Source organism: Molossus molossus, unplaced genomic scaffold, assembly GCF_014108415.1.
Source record: "Molossus molossus isolate mMolMol1 unplaced genomic scaffold, mMolMol1.p scaffold_m16_p_17, whole genome shotgun sequence".
NCBI classification, from domain to species: domain Eukaryota; kingdom Metazoa; phylum Chordata; class Mammalia; order Chiroptera; family Molossidae; genus Molossus; species Molossus molossus.
Genome location: NW_023425352.1, coordinates 55,480,444 through 55,497,829, shown reverse-complemented (window position 1 = coordinate 55,497,829; position 17,386 = coordinate 55,480,444). Strand labels below are relative to the sequence as shown.

The following is a 17,386-nucleotide window of genomic DNA, read 5'->3' as shown; positions in this document are numbered from 1 at the left end:
TCCAATCAGCAACCCTATTTTTTTTTATCCTCACCTGAGGACATTTCTGCATTTATCTTCAGATAGAGCAGGAGGGAGAAAGGGAGGAAGAGAGAGAGAGAGAAACATCAATGTGAGAGAGACACACAAACTGGCTGCCACCCACACAACCAACCAGGGCCGGGTACTAACTGCAACGGAGGTACGTGCCGTTAGCGGGAACCAAACCCAGGTCTCTCTGGACTGCAGGCTGACGCTCTAACCGCTGAGCCAAACCGGCCAGGGCTACCCTGTTTTTTGATTGGAACATTTAAGTCATTTATATTTAAGGTTATTACAGATAGATACTTATTGTTGTCATTTTTATTCTTTATGCCTGTGTTCCTCTCTCTTTCTATTTCTTCTTCTTCTTACAACAGTCTCTTTAGAATTTCTTGAAATTTTGGTTTGGTGGTAATAAACTCCTTTAGTCTTTTTTTTTGTCTGCAAAGCTCTTTATTTCATCTTCAATTCTGAATGATAGTCTTGCTGGATAGAATAGTCTTGGATTCTGTCCCTTGCTTTTCATTACTTTGTATACTTCATGCCAATCCCTTCTGGTCTGAAGTGTTTCTATTGAGAAATCAGCTGACAATCTAACTGAAGCTCCATTATAGGTCACTTTCTGTCTCTCTTTTGCTGCCTTTAAGATTATTTGTCTTTCACGTTTGCCATTTTACTTATGATCTGTCTAGGTGTGGGTCTTCTTGGGTTCATCTTGAGTGGGACTCTCTGTGTTTCCTGGACTTTTGTGACTTTTTCCTTCACAAGATTAGGAAAGTTTTTCATTATTATTTATTTAATTAATTTATTTTTGTTACAGATGTTTTTTCTTTTGGTCATTATTTCTTCAAACAGGTTCTCTATTCCTTTCTCTGATTCTTCTCCTTCTGGTACCCCTATCATGTGAATGTTTTTATGTTTCATGTTGTCCCAAAGCTCCTTAAACTCTCCTCATGCTTTTTAATTTTTTTTCCATTTGCTGCTCTAATTGGTGTTTTTTTTCTAACTTGTCTTCTATCTTGCTGATTTGGTCCTTAGCTGCTTCTAATCTACTACTGAATCCTTACAAGGTGATCTTTATTTCAGCTGTGTCATTCTTCATTTCCACTTGATTCTTATTAGCTTCTACCTCCTGCTGACCTCTTTGTAATTCTCATTAAGTTGCTTATAATTCTCACTAAGTTGTTTTGAGCACCCTTACAACCATTACTTTGAATTCTTTGGTTTGCTTTAGTCCTCATCTGAGGATATTTTTCCATTGATTTCTGGACAGAATGGAGGGAAAAGTTGGGGGGAGAGACAGAAACATCAATATGGGAGAGACACATCTATTGGCTGCCTCTAGCATGACCCTGACCAGGGCCAGGGATTAAACCTGCAACTCAGGTACATGCCCCTGACCAGGAATTGAACCTGTGAATCCTCAGTCCACAGGCAGATGCTCCAATCACTGAGCAGCTAGGGCAACCATTACTTTGAATTCTTTATCTGAGAAACTGCTTGCCTCCATTTCATATATTTCATTTTCTGGTGATTCCTTTTCTTTCATTTGAGGGTTCCTTGTCTCACCATTTTTGCGGTCTAGTAGTTCGGGGTGCACTGGTTGCATTGGCAGGTTGGTGCATCCTGGGGTGTTGCTAGTGGCAGGGTAGATCTTGGATCCAGTCCATTCATCTGGGGGGCTGGCGGATCTTGGCTGCTTCTGGGTCTGTGGGGTCAGTGAAGTCAGTGGCTGTGGGCTGGTGCATGGTTGCAGAGGTGGTTGTCTCTCCTCTGCTGCAGGTTCGGGAGGATTGACAGCTGACTGCTCACGTAGGTGCTGTTGGGGTACACGGGTATAGCTTGTGCGCGCCTGGTGTGTGCATGTCTCCAGGCGCCACTGCTGTCTGGCTCCACTCGGCCACCATGGAGCGTTTCTGCTTGGCGAGGCTGAGCTCCCATGGCATGGTGTCACTGCTGCTGAGCAGGCCTCAGCTCCCGATCTCTGCTGCCGCTGGGTGGGGCTCTCTTTGCTCCCACGGCTCTGATGCTGCTCGGCTCACTGCTTCTGGGTGCAGCGGCCTTGGTGGCAGTGGTGTGGCTACTGTGCCAGCATTGGCACAGCAGAGACTGCTGGACCGATGGTGCCAGGAGTACTAATGGCCTCCAAGCTTACCTTTTTAAAAAGCCTGCCTTGTTCTCAGCTTTTTTTTTTTTTTATTTTTTATTTTTATTTTTTTTAATCCTCGCCCGAGGATATTTTTCCATTTTTTGTACAGATAGAGTGGGAGGGAGAGAGAGGAAGGGAGAGAGAGAGAGAAACATCGACGTGAAGGGACACATCGAGTGGCTGCCACCCGCACGACCAACCAGGGCCGGGGACAAACTGCAAACGAAGTACATGCCCTTAGCGGTAACCGAACCCGAGTCTCTCCGGACCGCAGGCCGACGCTCTAACCGCTGAGCCAAACTGGCCAGGGCTGTTCTCAGCTTTTAAAAGCAGCCAGGCAGAGCCAGCCCTGGAGCCAGTTCAGAGGATCTTCCTTTCCTCTGTGATGCTGCCCTTATGCTTGAGCATAAACTTAATAAAATCTGTCTGAAAATTTCTCTAGGGTTTCCTCTCGATTTCTATCTTGGGGAACCCAAGAACCCCAATGCTGGTAATAATTTCTCTTGTACGTGTATACCAAAAAAGTCCTGAAGGCAGGGACTCAAATAATACTTGTACAGCAGTGTGCATAGCAGCATTATTCACAAAAGCCAAAAGGTGAAAAACAAACTAAATATCTTTCACAGATGAGTAGATAAGCAAAGTAAAATTGTGATACATGTATAACATGGATGAACCTTGAAAACATTATGTTAAGTGAAATAAGCCAGACACAAACAGACAACTAATGCATGATATTACTTATGTGAGGTACCTAAAATAGCTTTATAGAGACAGACAGTAAAATAGTAGTAATCAGGGACATAGTGGGAGTGTGGAATTGGAAGTTATTGTTTAATGTATACAGAGCTTTTCTTTGAGATGATGAAAAGATTCTGGAAATGGATAATGGTGATGGTCATACAGCATCATATAGTTAATATCACTGAATTGTAAACTTAAGAATGGTAAATTTAATGTTATCTTTTTATCACAATTAAAGAAAAAGAAAAAAGTACATAATGTAATTTAGTAATTTGTTTTTATCACATTAATGCAGCAGTGATATTCTTTGGACACTTCTATTTTGTATCAGGATGTGCCCAACCAAATATTTTCTGATATTCTTTAGAGGATATCCTTTACTCTGGGAAAACCAGAGAAAAGAAATAGTGGGGGTGAAAGACTGGAAAAATCTAGCTTGAAAAGCACTACATTTGATTCTTAACACTAACAATGAAAAAGAATATCTAAACTTAATGTTACACATTACATTATTTTAGGTTTCAGAACGAGGGCTTTGCTGATTTATAATAAAATTGGTTAGTGTTACTGAATATTAGAATATGTGAGAAAATGAATCCTTACTTTTTAATCATTTGTAAGGTATAAGAAAAAATTTGAAAGATCACCTAGTATGTCTACACAAATTCCTCACTTCATATATGAGGAAACTGAAGGAATGTAAGTGTTTAATAAGTCAGCAAATTGATTAATTAAGGGCAAAAGTATAAACATTTATTAATATATAAAGATACATCATTTGCTAGTATTTATGAATTCCAGTTTGTTTTAGAGTAAAAACTTAAAGATATCCATGACGCACTGATAGTTACAGCTTTTTTATTCCTTTAATCTTTTATACTCTTCATGCCTACATCTAATTCAAGAATAACTTTTTAAAAGCAATTTGTCTTTGTTGAGTTTTGTTCCCAAACTTAACTCACTAAACAAATTTTCATTCTATTTGCACACACATTTTATCACAGAGTATATAATAATTAAAAAATTATATAATGAAGACAGATTGAATAAAAAGGCTTAGGAACAAATAAATTGACTCTTGGTAAACAATTTTGTAGAAAGAAAAGTAAGGTCGTATATCAGAGAATAACCTAACAGCAACGAGTTTTCCTTCATTCACTTGGCCCCACTTGTTATATTTTATCAAGTGAATGGGGACTGCATGTTATCCAAGAAAGTTAGTTAAGTGGAACTTAATTAAAGAGGAGTCAACAATCCTGATTATACTACCAACATTACCCAACAAAAACTGAGTACTTTCTATGAGTCAAGTTGAAACTTTTCATGCATTAGAAAACCATCCAAAGAATTGCTGTGCAGATTAAATAATGGTTTTGTGGACACCCTTTACAAATTTAAGAAGTTGGCACAGCTTCATTTTGACATTGGTTCTTTGGAACTTTTTTGAACTACTCTTGATGCATTTCTCCTATTTTTAAATCTATATAAATGAAATCACACAGTATGTATTCTTTAAAAATAGCTTTATGTGCTATAACTGACATATAATAATCTGCACAATTTACAAGTATATAATTAGATAAGTTTTGACATGTGTAAAGTCCTGAAAGCACACCACAATCAAGATAAGGAACACATCCATTACTTCTAAAGTGTGCGATATATTTTTATGGAATCAAAAATAGTATTTTTAGCCCTGGCCGGTTTGGCTCAGCAGTTAGAGCATTGGCCTGCAGTCTGGAGAGACCCGGGTTCGGTTCCCGCTAAGGGCGTGTACCTCGGTTGCAGTTTGTCCTCGGCCCTGATTGGGTCGTGTGGGTGGCAACCACTCGATGTGTCCCTTTCACATCGATGTTTCTCTCTCCCTCCCTCCCACTCTATCTGAACAAAAAATCGAAAAATGTCCTCGGGTGAGGATAAAAGAAAATTGTATTTTTAAATTTCAATTTCTGAGTGTTTGCTGCTAATATATAGAAATACAATTGGTTTTTGTATGTTTATCTTGTATCCCACAACCTTACTAAACTCATTTTTAGTTCTAATAGCATTTTTAAAAATTTCATACAAAGGCTATCACGGTGTTTGATAAAGTTTTACTTCTTTTCTAATCTGGATGTTTTTCATGCCTTATTAGCACTGTATAATGCTGAAGAAAAGTTCCTAGTATTCTGAAGGCTTTTATCACGTTAGATTTCATATATTTCCTCTGTGTCTATTAAGCTGAGCATGATTTTTTCTCTTTTTAGTTTTACTAAGGTGAATTATATTGATTGGTTTTTAAATGTTAAACCAACCCTGCATTCCTGGTCATGATGAATTATCTTTTTTATGTATTGTTGGGTTTGATTTGCTAAAACTATGTTTTTGGGTTTTTTTTTATCCTCACCCAAGGACATTTTTCCATATTTTGTTCAGAGAGAGTGGGAGGGAGAGAGAAGAAGAAGAAGAAGAAGAAGAAGAAGAGAGAGAGAGAGAGAGAGAGAAACATTGACGTGAAAGGGACACATCAAGTGGTTGCCACCTGCACGACCCAACAAGGGTCGGGGACAAACTGCAACGGAGTTACGTGCTCTTAGCGGGAACCGAACCCAGATCTCTCTGGACCGTAGGCCGATGTTCTAACCGCTGAGCCAAACCGGCCAGGGCTGCTAAAACTATCTTAAGAATTTTTGCATTTATGTTTAAGAGGGATATTGGTCAGTAGTTTTCTTTTAATTATTTGATTTTGTCCTCTTCAATTTTTTGAGATAGTTTGTATAGAACTGGTATTGTTTCTTCCTTAAATGTGTGGTAGAATTCAACACTGAAGTAATCTGGTTCTTGAATTTTCTTTGTGGGAATAGTTTTAACTAAAACTTCAATTTCTTTAATAGATAAACCAAATAGCCCTATTTCTATTTCTTCTTGAGTATGCTTTGGTACTTTGTCTTTCAAGGAATTTGTCCATTACATAAATGTTGTCAATTATATTAGAATAATATTGTTAGGAGGGACCACAGTAGCTTCTACTCTAGACTAATTTTGTCCCTGTAGCATTCTGAGTACTTTGTCTGAAGCCCCATGTGTTATGAGGTTATCCACTATGGCTAGTGAAACAAAGATGGTTATAGGCCCTATGTGCACTCTGAGGAGTATTCCCTCTAATCTTTTCCTAATCTTCATCCCCCCCCCCCCAAATATATGCTGATCAGCAATCTGCTGAAGATTTGGGTGGGACTCTGTAAATCTTCCGTGTTCTCTCTCCATGCAGCTGTTTCCTGCCTGGTACTCTGACTTGCAAACTCTGGTTGTTTAGCTGTTAGATATCCTAAACTTCCAGCTAATGTTCTCAATTTAAAAGAGAGCCAAGAAGGTTCCCCTCTCTCTGTGCTTTGGCCTGGAAATTCATTCCAAGTAGTAAGATAGGGTAATTGTAGGGCTCATCTCATTTATTTCTTATCTCACAGGGATCACTGTCCTTCATTACCTGTAAACAGATAGCCTTGGTGGACAAGGTTTTTTTTGTTGTTGTTGTTAATCCTCACCAAAAGATATTTTTTTCCACTGATTTTTAGAGAGAGTGGAAGGGAAGGAGGGAAGAGGGAGAGAGAGACACACACACACACACATTGATTGGTTGCCTGTAACACTCCCCAACTGGGGCCAGGTATTGAAAATGCAACCCAGGTGCATGCTCTTGACTGGAAGCGAACCCACAACCCTTCTGTGCCCAGGCCGACACTCTAACCACTGAGCAACACCAGCCAGGAAAAGGTACTTTTTTTTAAGTATTAAGGTTATCAGAAAAGCTTTAAAGCATCATTACTAGTGTATGACCCTCTGAAAAAAGGAATGCGGCATCTGGTAAAAAAAATAAGAGCCAATTGTATTTGGTTTTAGGTAAGTATTGACATTTTGAAAATTTATAGTAAGCACAAGTAGATTTGATTTTGGGGGGTAGGAGGGGAGAAAGATTAAACAATCCTATATGTATTCCCTGAAAAATATATTTTACACTTCACTGCATTTTAGAAATAAAATGTTCTTTTTTTCCTGGAGAACTGAAGAAAATTCATTATTACTAGAATATTCAAAGAGAAGAACAATTAGATGAGATTAAAGAGATAAAGCCCACAATACTATATTTGCTTTTTATAATAAAATATAGTAATATTTTTATTTATCCTTATTAAATTTTATCACTCAACTGCTATTTCTAGTCTATTAAAATTTCTAAGTCTCATTTTGACATTCAACCTATTTGATATTTGTTAAAGTGGTACATTATTTGCATTCTCTGAATTTGTACTATCTGTAAATACAGTTTTATCTGAATCAAAGCTCTGTGTATACACTGAGGCATATCACTAAAAATCTATTTATTAGCAGTCTTTCTGAAATTGGTTCAACAAAATACCCAATATATCTAATTGACCTATATGCAATATTTATTATTCTATAATCCATATTATTATAGATCGTCTTAAATATACTATACATCCACTGTTTATTGGTCTGCCATAATAGGTACTATATATCTGTTGAAATGAATTCAAATGACTAGTAATCACACCAAAAAAATAAACATATATGACTTGTAGCCACATAGTAGCTTATAATTTTACCACTTCCTCTTCTGAATAGGGGAAAATGATTTCTAATATAATCTATACTGACTTCTAGTCAAACTTTAACTTTTAAATCATTTATTTAAATATATAAATTATATAAATATATAATTTTACCATTTTAACCATTTTAAATGTTAAATTCAATGACATAAAGTACATTTACAGTGTTGTGCAACCATCACCACTATCCATTTCCAGAACTTTTTGTCATCCCAAATAGAAAGAAACTTTGTACCATGAACAATAACTCCCAATTATCTCTTTTCCCCAGTGCCTGGTAACCACTATTCTACTGTTTGTCTATATGAACTTGACTATTCCAGGTACCTCTTATAAGTGGAATTCCTATAGGAAAATCCAATAGTTGTTTATTTGTATATGGCTTATTTCACTTAACATAATGTTTTCAAGGTCTGTTCATATTGTACCATGTATTGAAATTACATTCCTATTTAAGGCTGAATAATATATTCCATTATATGTACAACTGACTCTTGTTTTTTTATTCTCACCTGAGGACACTTCTGCATTCATCTTCAGACAGAGTGAGAGGGAGAGAGGGAGGAAGAGAGAGAGAGAGAAACATCCATGTGAGAGAGACACACCAATCGTCTGCCACCCACACAACCCCAACCGGGACCGGGGACAAACTGCAACCGAGGTATGTGCCCTTATCAGGAACCGAACCCGGGTCTCTCTGAACCGCAGGCTGACGGTCTAACTGCTAAGCCAAACTGGCCAGGGCACTAACTCTGAATAACATGGGGGTTAGGGGCACCAATCTCCCATGCAGTTGAAAATCTTCATATAACTTTTGACTCCCCCAAAACTTAACTACTAATAGCCTACTGTTGATCAGCTTTACTGATAACATAAACAGTCAATTAACACATTTTGCATATTATATGTTTTATATACCGAAGAAAGAAAGAAAGGCTAGAGAAAAGAAAATGCTATTCAGATAATTATAAGGAAGACAAAATACATTTACAGTACTGTACATATTTACTGAAAAAATCTACACATATGTGGACCTGCACAATTTAAACCCATGTTGATCTAGAGTCAACTGTATATACCAAATTTTGTTTATCTATTCATCTGTTAAGGAACAACATTTGGTCTGTTTCTAACTTTGGGCTATTGTGAATAATGCTGCTATAAACATTGGTGTACAAGTATTTGAATCCCTGCTTTCAGGTATTTTGGGTATATAAGTAGAATTAGACTTGCTGGATCATATAGTAATAATTCTATGTTTAACTTTTTGAGGAACCGCCAAATAGTTTTCCATAGCAACTGTAGCATTTCAATTCCCACAATCAATGCACAAGAGTTCTAATTTCTCCACATCCTTGCCAACAGTTGTTTTTCTATAATTTTGATATTAGCCATCCTACTAGATACCAAGTGGAATCTCATTTTGGTTTTCATATACATATCTCAAATGATTAGTGATGGTGAGTATCTTTTCATGTCCTTCTGGATATCTTCTTTGGAGAAATGTTTACTAAGTTCTTTGACCATTTCTGAATTGGATTGATTATTTTCTTTTTGTTGAGATATATAGTCTGGATATTAATCCCTTATCAGATATATAATTTATAAATATTTCCTCCTATTCAATGGGTTGTCTTTCTCACTTTCTTGATAGTGCCCTTTGATGCACTAAAAAATTTTCACTTTGATGAAGTCCAATCAATCACTTTTTCTGTTGTTGCCTGTGCATTTGGAGTAATATTTTAAAGTGAAGACCATTTTGATATAATCAGCAATTTCTGCAAATCTAAAATTGGGGGGCTCTATTATTTTATATTCTCATATATCTCTGCCAAACTCTTAGCACTGTTTTCTGGTTTTATAAATGTTCTCTCTCTCTCTCTCTCTCTCTCTCTCTTTCACCTGTGTTTTACAAATGCAAGTTCTTATTAAAGAGTTTTCTGTGTGCTCTGCAATGTATTTTTAAGGCTCCTCCCATTTTCTTCCTAATGAAGGTCATTTGAAATTCTAAAGTCAAAATTGAATCTTCTCAACTCATCTTTACATTCAAAGTCTGATTCTTTAGAATAATATTTATCTTTTTAAAAAATTTGTCTTCTGAAAGTCTATAGCATCTATTCAAGTATTGCCAGTCTGATCTTTTCTGACTATACAGAACTCTGAGCATCAATTTCTCCCCCAAAATTCTCAAACTACGATACCAATGACCAATTCTTTAACGTTATTTAAAGAGCTAGAGTAGCACTTTTCCTAGTTATTTCCTTTGCACTTCAGAAAATGAAACTGGCAATAAGGAAAATCTAAAACATAGAGTTTAGTCAAATGAAACTTCTAGCAGATACTAGGAGTTCAAGCTTTTACCACTTTCTTGTCATTATGTCAGTTTGTAAATCATCAGGAATATAGCATTTCTTTAGACTTGTTAGGGCCTTTAAAGATATTCATACCATATTCTTACTAGAAATCACCCAGGTTAATTTCATAAATTATTTCTAAGTCAAATTTTATGTTATTCTAGACAGACAACACAGTTATCTAATCTAGATATAAAAATCAGTGAATATAATCAAACGGTGTTAGAACCACAAAATTAGAATCAGAACAGATTTCTGGAATAATTAAAAGAACACATTTACTTTACACATAAAGACCCTAAGTAAGCTTCATGAAATGTAAGTAATACTGCCCAGGTCACATGAAGATACACTAAAGTTCTCTTTTTTTCTATTTCCTGGATTTTTAAAGTAGAAGGCTAAACAGAAGCTCTAAATACTAAATGAGTAAAAAAAAAAAATTATTTTCCACTAATTTAGAATTAAAGTATATTCTTGGTAAAAAGAAAAGGCTGCAAAAATGTTTAAATAAAATTCTATTCATCACCATCAAATATAACATTCAAATATTCGCAAAAATGATGCTATTAATAAATAAATTTAATACAAATTATAACATACCAACATTTACTCATAATTTAGTAAATTAGATTCACATTTTGAAGAGCTACTTAACTTCATAAAACAGTTACTTTAGACTAGATGTTCCTTACCTTAATCCATGAAAATTTCAGAGAAAAACATTATTTTACTGGTCAGAAAACAAATCTGTTAATGTCACAGGCTCAGGATGAGGGGAAGGGTGTATTTCACTATATGTAAATTATAAACCTTAATAACCTACCCCTTTAAAAAACAATTTTTTACTATGTAAGAAATTAGAATATACTAAAGGAAATACTGGAAATACTGAATCAAGAGTGTTCCAAACTTAGGCAGCTCTATTGTATAATTCTTAAATACATTTATGTAAATATTTGGGGTTTTATTTATATAATTTCTAAACTTATTTATATAATTTCTAATCTATACACAAACCAGAAACCCAAAAAAAACAGGTACTTAAAAGAGAATAACTCACTGTCTCATTTCCAAAAAGTATGTCAACATAAGGCATAACTTTCATCAATGATTCCTTGTAGAACTGACTAATAAATGGTGCAGACAGGTTCAAAGTGAAAATTCTGTTGTTCTCGGAAGCATGCTGAGCCACTTTTAACACTGACTCTGGTGAAACGGTAAGAAAAAAGCCCTGGATAAAAATAAAAAATAAAAGAAGGAAAAATTAGAAATGGCAATCTTCCCAGAATTACTCTCAGTGAGAATAAAAAAAATCTATACAAAATACAAAAAACCTATATAACACACTTTAAAACACAGTTATAACATGCAAGGCAGAAAATAGCAGCATTTGATCAGGAGAATAGTTTATCATATGAGTACTATATGCTTGATATGTGCCCTTATGTCAGAGTATAACACATTACTTATGTCATATTAGATTTATATACTCAATACTAAAAGAATTCTGGAAATCTACATAAGAAAAAATATTTGAAAGGTCTCATTAAAGACAATAATTACATTTAAATTAGAGAAACAGTAATAAAGGCAGATTGGATTCTTTAAGCTTCTTAGAAACACTGTATTCTTGTAAGTGTCATGATATTTATTTAAAAATTAAATTAGTTTACTAAAATCATAGTTCATTACCTTATGAAATATTTAAACTAAGTTTATAGAAAGTTCTGAATTAGAAATGTCAAATAATAAGAAAATAGTTCACTAACAAAATAGAAAAATATTTTAATTAAAATTTCATGTCAGGAAAGCTATATTTTAAAATGCTATTTGTCTATGTCCGAACATTAATAAAAGTCTTTAAAATATATCTATGCATTTTAGATGAAGAAAGCATAAGCAAAAACATGGGTGCTTATATAGGAAAAGTATTTTGAATGGCGAACAAGTGAGTAGAGGACTACATAAAGGGCAATAGATGATACATTAGCTGGATAGGTCAGCTGGGTGAACAACACAAAGGGCCTTGAATGGCAGATTAGAAGTCTGTCGGGGGTGATGGGGATGGATGATGGTTAATGAAGTTCTTCTTGAATGAAACGAATAACAAGCTTATAAAAAATTTAAAGAAATGTTAATGTGGACAATAACAAATTAGCAACAGTCAATAAAAGTCTATATTTGGGTCTGTAAAAGGTAATCATACTGGAAGTATTCTGGACTTTGCAACTGTTTAAGATGTGGGAGACAAAGGAGAAAAGAGTCAGAAGATGACTGAGATTTTGAATCTGGTTCTACTGTTAAGAGAAATTTAAAAAGTCCAGAATAAGACCTAGCATATATAGAAATAAAGAGTGTTTAGTTGTGTTTATACTATATTTGAGGTGTTAAAGGGCCCCCAAATATCTTCTCAGAAAGTTGGACTCAGGAGAAAGGCCATGGAAGTAGAAGGTGATGGTAAAAAGGGGTTGTAAGTACCAAGGAAGAGAATGCAGAAAATGGAGAGGACAAAGGGCAGAATAGAGAAGAACAAAAATAGGGGCATACAGGAAAGGAAAAAAGTAAAAGAGAGAACAAGAGGACAGTAAAAACAAACAAACAAACAATCAAACAAACAAAATGAGGCAAATGAGGACAGTAAAAGTGATGACAGAGAAATTGAACAAGGGAAACCTTGAGGAGAGACTTAAAGGTACCCAGTGTTATTAATGGGTAGAGAAAGAAAGGACTGAGCAAAAGTCACAGGATTTGATGACTAGGAGAAAGTACTTATGGTATGAAAGTAAAAAAGAGACAGTGTTAAGGAATGAGAAAGTAAACGGTAAGGATTATAAATTATTTTGGAAGATTTACTGGTAAATAATAAAATCATCTGAAATTTACTGAGCAATTCTTGTGTTCCAGGTACTACATATACTAAAAGCTTTATGTATATTAACTCAATTATTGTCAGTTTTTCCTTACATCAAACCTATGAGGTAGGTACTATTATTATTCTAATTTTATGAATAAAGAGGGTTAGACAGGAAAGTTAAGAAACGTCCCTCAGCCCGGCCAGTGTGTCTCAGGTGGTTGAGCGTCGACCCATGCACCAAGAGGTCATTGGTTCGATTCCCAGTCAGGGCACATGCCCAGGTTGTGGGCCCAATCCCCAGTGTGGGGGCATGCAGGAGGCAGCCAATCAATGTTGTCTCTCATCAATGTTTCTATCTCTTTCTCCCTCTCCTTTCCTCTCTCTCTAAAAATCAATAAAGAAAAAAAAAATTAAGAGATGTCCCTCAGGTCATGGTTTATGTGATGGAGCTTGGTTGGATTCAAATGACTCCAGAGATAATGCTCCTAGTTTGAATGGACAATGGAGAAGAAAAGGGCAGGAAGATATTTTTAATAGGGGAAGGGGTTGGGAGAGTTGTTTTTAAAAAAGAAACAACAAGAAAGTTTGAGCATTTCTGCTCTTCAACGAAAAGGATCTAGTGGAGAAAAAGAAGAATGAAGAAACAAAAGGGAACGAGAATAACAGACAGAGCAAGGAACCAGATAAAGTGAGGGCAATTGGAACCAGAAGGAGAAAAGAGAAGCTTATAAATGGAAGAGTAACCTTGAAAATGTAAAGGAAACTTCTTTGAAAAGTTACCCAAAAAGCCATTGAAATATTCACTTACAACTAAGGGCCTAACCACTTCCATCATGAAAACTTCAGAAAGTTTAAAAACAAAAAATATATATATTTTTCTATTACTTTCCATTTTTAAATTGAATATTAAAACAATACTAAAAAATTAATTTTTTTGGCAGGAGTCATGTATACTAGGATTTATCTTTCAAGGGTGTATTGTGCCCCTATAAATTTTGAGATATTAACAGAGAATTTTATACTATACTATACTTGTCTTTTATTACTTCAAAATATTGCTAATAAAATATTTTCCCATCACAATAATGTAATATTTTATCATAATTTAAAAATCCCGATCCATTAATTCTTATCAATATCCAATTGCTCTAAAAGGTAAACAAGTCTGTCTTAGGTAACATTATGTTTTAAGTGTTTTCATCTTACTTTTTTAACCAACTACCATGTCATTTGCAAACTATCAGCATCCAAGCTGCTTCCTTTGCTATTTCTGTCACTTGAAGAATTAAAACGAACAGTTTATACAGCATCTTGTCTCCATAGTAATATGTATGTACTTGCTTTTTAGTCTTTCATTTAATGAGGAGAGTTTAAGTGCCCCCATACCCCCATTTCTCCCCAAACTGTTCCAGCATGAAATAAAAACCTCCCAGAGCTAGCATTCTGCCAGCTGTGGATTAACCACAGACAGCCATAGAATGGTCTACATAAATAGTAACCTGGTCAAATAATTAGGCTTCTCACCAACTTCAGACTGAAAATTTGATCTGTGCTAAAATACATCTGATTGTAATTTACGGTACAGAACAGTATGCCCCTGGAGTCTAAATTTGGCCTCATTCCAAATGTGTTCATGTTATATGTGTGTTTTCCTTTAAAATGCAACACAAGATTATTGTGGCGTGGACAGTATAACTTCCATTTTGTAAATTTTATAAAGAATATACAAAACACTATAAGCTTTTAAATGAGGTAAATTCACAATTTAAATTGATTCCATTTTTGAATGGTCGCTTGTTTTTCTTTAAGTAAATATTTAGTATTTAAACAATTTAGGATTTTGCTCTGTTAGAGTGCAAAGACTTAAAATTGATGCCAACCATAGTTTTTCTTCCTAGATTTATATCCTTTGCTAGGCCACATGTTCCAGACTGTAGTATCACCGAAAATAAAAACATTACCATTACAAAAAAATTTTTCCCAAGTGTTAGATTTGCAATAAAAATAGGCCAATAGTTTATATAGCAATAGTTTTAAAAAAATAGTCTATATAATATAAAAAATCTTGTGATTTTTTAAATTAGGGATTTCAGTCTGTAAGTTAACCTTGCTACTCTTTGTCCATATGTGCAACTAAAAGCACAGTGAATTCTAACACTTAGATGTTAGATAATATTAATCAAAATTGAGAATGAAGCAAGACAATTTTATCCATTAAAATGGAAAACAAAACAAAAAGACAGGAGTAGGAAGGATGGGGAAAAACTAAGGCAGAGCCAAAGAACCATTTTAGCAGAGCCAGACTTAATGCTTGGAAATCTCAAATACATACATTTGTTATTCAGCCACTCTAAGGATTTCTCAGGGTACTTTAAACACAGGAGAATGAAATAAATCAGGCTGTTCAATATACTAAAAGAATCAGAGATGAATTGCTCATTTTGCTCTTCACCAGTGTTTACCTTAATTCAGGGTGATCATTAGGGGTTCTTTTTAGTTGTCCTTACTTAAAAACACAAACTCTTATTTCCATTAGTATATCTGAGGAATAGATGTGAATGTGTGTGAATATACACACCTATGTAAATTTTAGGTATTTATAATCTTGGAAGTATAAAAACATCGATTCAAAAGGAAAGAAAACTATGTAGAGTAACCATGCCTTATAGTGATTAATTGTGCATACACAGCGATATAGAAAAAAAAGTCCTTTGTTTAGAAAAATACTATGATCAGAATACAACAGGGCAGAAATATATCACATTATTTCAAAACATTCAGACCAGTGGATTTTAACCTATCTGGGTCTATCTAGACACACATATGCATAAAATTTTACATGCACTGGCAGTAGGAGTGGGCAGTAATCCCTTGAGGCTCATCTATAAATAATGGGTAAGCATTGGATTTGACTGAAGGTTAAGAATTTGTAATTTGGTTTCTTTCTTGAGAATACAGAACCACATAAATTCCAGTTTGATTAAAGAGTTTTCTTTTTCTTTTTTAAAACATAGACAATCTGTAATAAAACAGAAGTAAATATCAAACTTCTGGAGTGGGAATGACTTTCAAGCCTAGAGAGAGAAGATTATCTGAAGATTTACTATACAAAAATTAAAACCTTGAGTTGGTTGTTTTCCAGTCCCAGAGTGGGAGTAGGGAGAGCAAACAAAAGACCAGAGTGAATATCTACAATAAATATAACAAAGGGTTAATATCTTTAGTCTATAAAGAACTTTGAAAATAGATTAAAAATTAAAAAAATATTAGGATACCAAATAGATAAACCAAGAACATGAAAAAGTATTCGATTGAAACAGAAATGGAAATACACAAGTAAACAAATACATAGACAAATATTCCTCGCCAGCAGTTTGAGAAACAACATGGTAGTACTCAATGATGAAGAAAGGCTTGAGAAATTAATAAATTAATACAATTGTGGGAATACAACTGACACTGTTTTTCAGAAAATAATTTGAAAATACACACAAGAAACCATAAACAAATTCTGAGAGTCTATCTGCTTTAAGGAAATAATCCCAAACATGGAAAAACATACATTCATTAATGTATCAGCATACTTTTTATTTCATTGAAAATCTGGGAACAATGTAAATATTCAATGATAGAGGAATAAATAGTAAAGTAAGGACTGACATATAAACCTACTCTAAACCTGGCAATTGACCATTTAAAATGTGGCTAGTGCTGAAGACTTGAATTCCAAATTTTATCTAAACTTGACTTTAAATATAAGGAACCACATTTAGCTAATGAAGCACATGCAATGTGGCTGGTGTGACTGTGCAACTAAAGTTAATTCATGTAAATTTATCAATGGAAGCACTGCAAAAATATTTTTCTGCTAAACACAATCCTATTGTTTTGGTAAGACCACATTTCATTTTTTGACTGTTGTCAATGTAGTGACTGTACTGTTATAAACGTGAAATAGATACCATTTTAAAACTTAGGATGATTTTTTTAAATGTTAAGAATATAATAATTTTATGATTACATATTGAAATGAGAAATATTTCAGATATATTAAGTTAAGTAAAATATATTATTAACATTAATTTTACCAGTTTCTTTTTACTTTTTTTATGAGGCTACTAGAAATCTGTAATTATATATGTGGCTTGTATTATATTTCCATTGGCTAGTGCTGCTCTAGAGAATATTTTGAAGATATTAAAAGGGTTGATTATAAAAACTAAGTTGCAGAGTAGAAAATGCTTATGCTACACAATGTTAAATGAAACATAAGACATACAAGTAATTTGTAAAAAATATTATAAACTACATTAAATCAATAAAAAACAAAAACAAAAACAGAAGAGAATATACCAAAAATAAAAATGGTTAAATTTGAGTTTAAAAATTATGGATAATTTAAATGTTTTTTATTTTTCAACTTTTAGTAATGTGGTCTGATTACTCTTCTAATAAAAATTGCTTAAAAAGTAACACTATTTTGTTCACTGAAAGAAATCTCCACACAAACAAGAGATGTGCATAAATAGTGAAAAGTTTAATTTGATACATAGTAAGAGGAGATAAACTGCTGGGAATAAGTCTACATTCTTCAAGTAGATAGATGGCTGAAAAAGAAACAAACTACGAGATTAATGACTTTGGTAAATACAAA

The 17,386-nt window shown here is 34.2% G+C and overlaps 1 protein-coding gene across 23 annotated transcripts in view; it reads right to left on the bottom strand.

Annotated features, from left to right (window-relative positions):
- The window catches only part of ADK (adenosine kinase), a 630,959-nt gene that overhangs the window by 184,907 nt on the left and 428,666 nt on the right, over positions 1-17,386 (bottom strand). For 22 of the 23 annotated variants that reach the window (XM_036265166.1, XM_036265171.1, XM_036265163.1 and 19 more), the window contains one exon: positions 10,939-11,109. The exons of the other annotated variant lie outside the window; for it this stretch is intronic. In XM_036265166.1, coding sequence (XP_036121059.1) covers positions 10,939-11,109 — 171 coding nt within the window. The remainder of the gene's footprint in view (positions 1-10,938; positions 11,110-17,386) is intronic. 23 annotated transcript variants of the gene reach the window in all.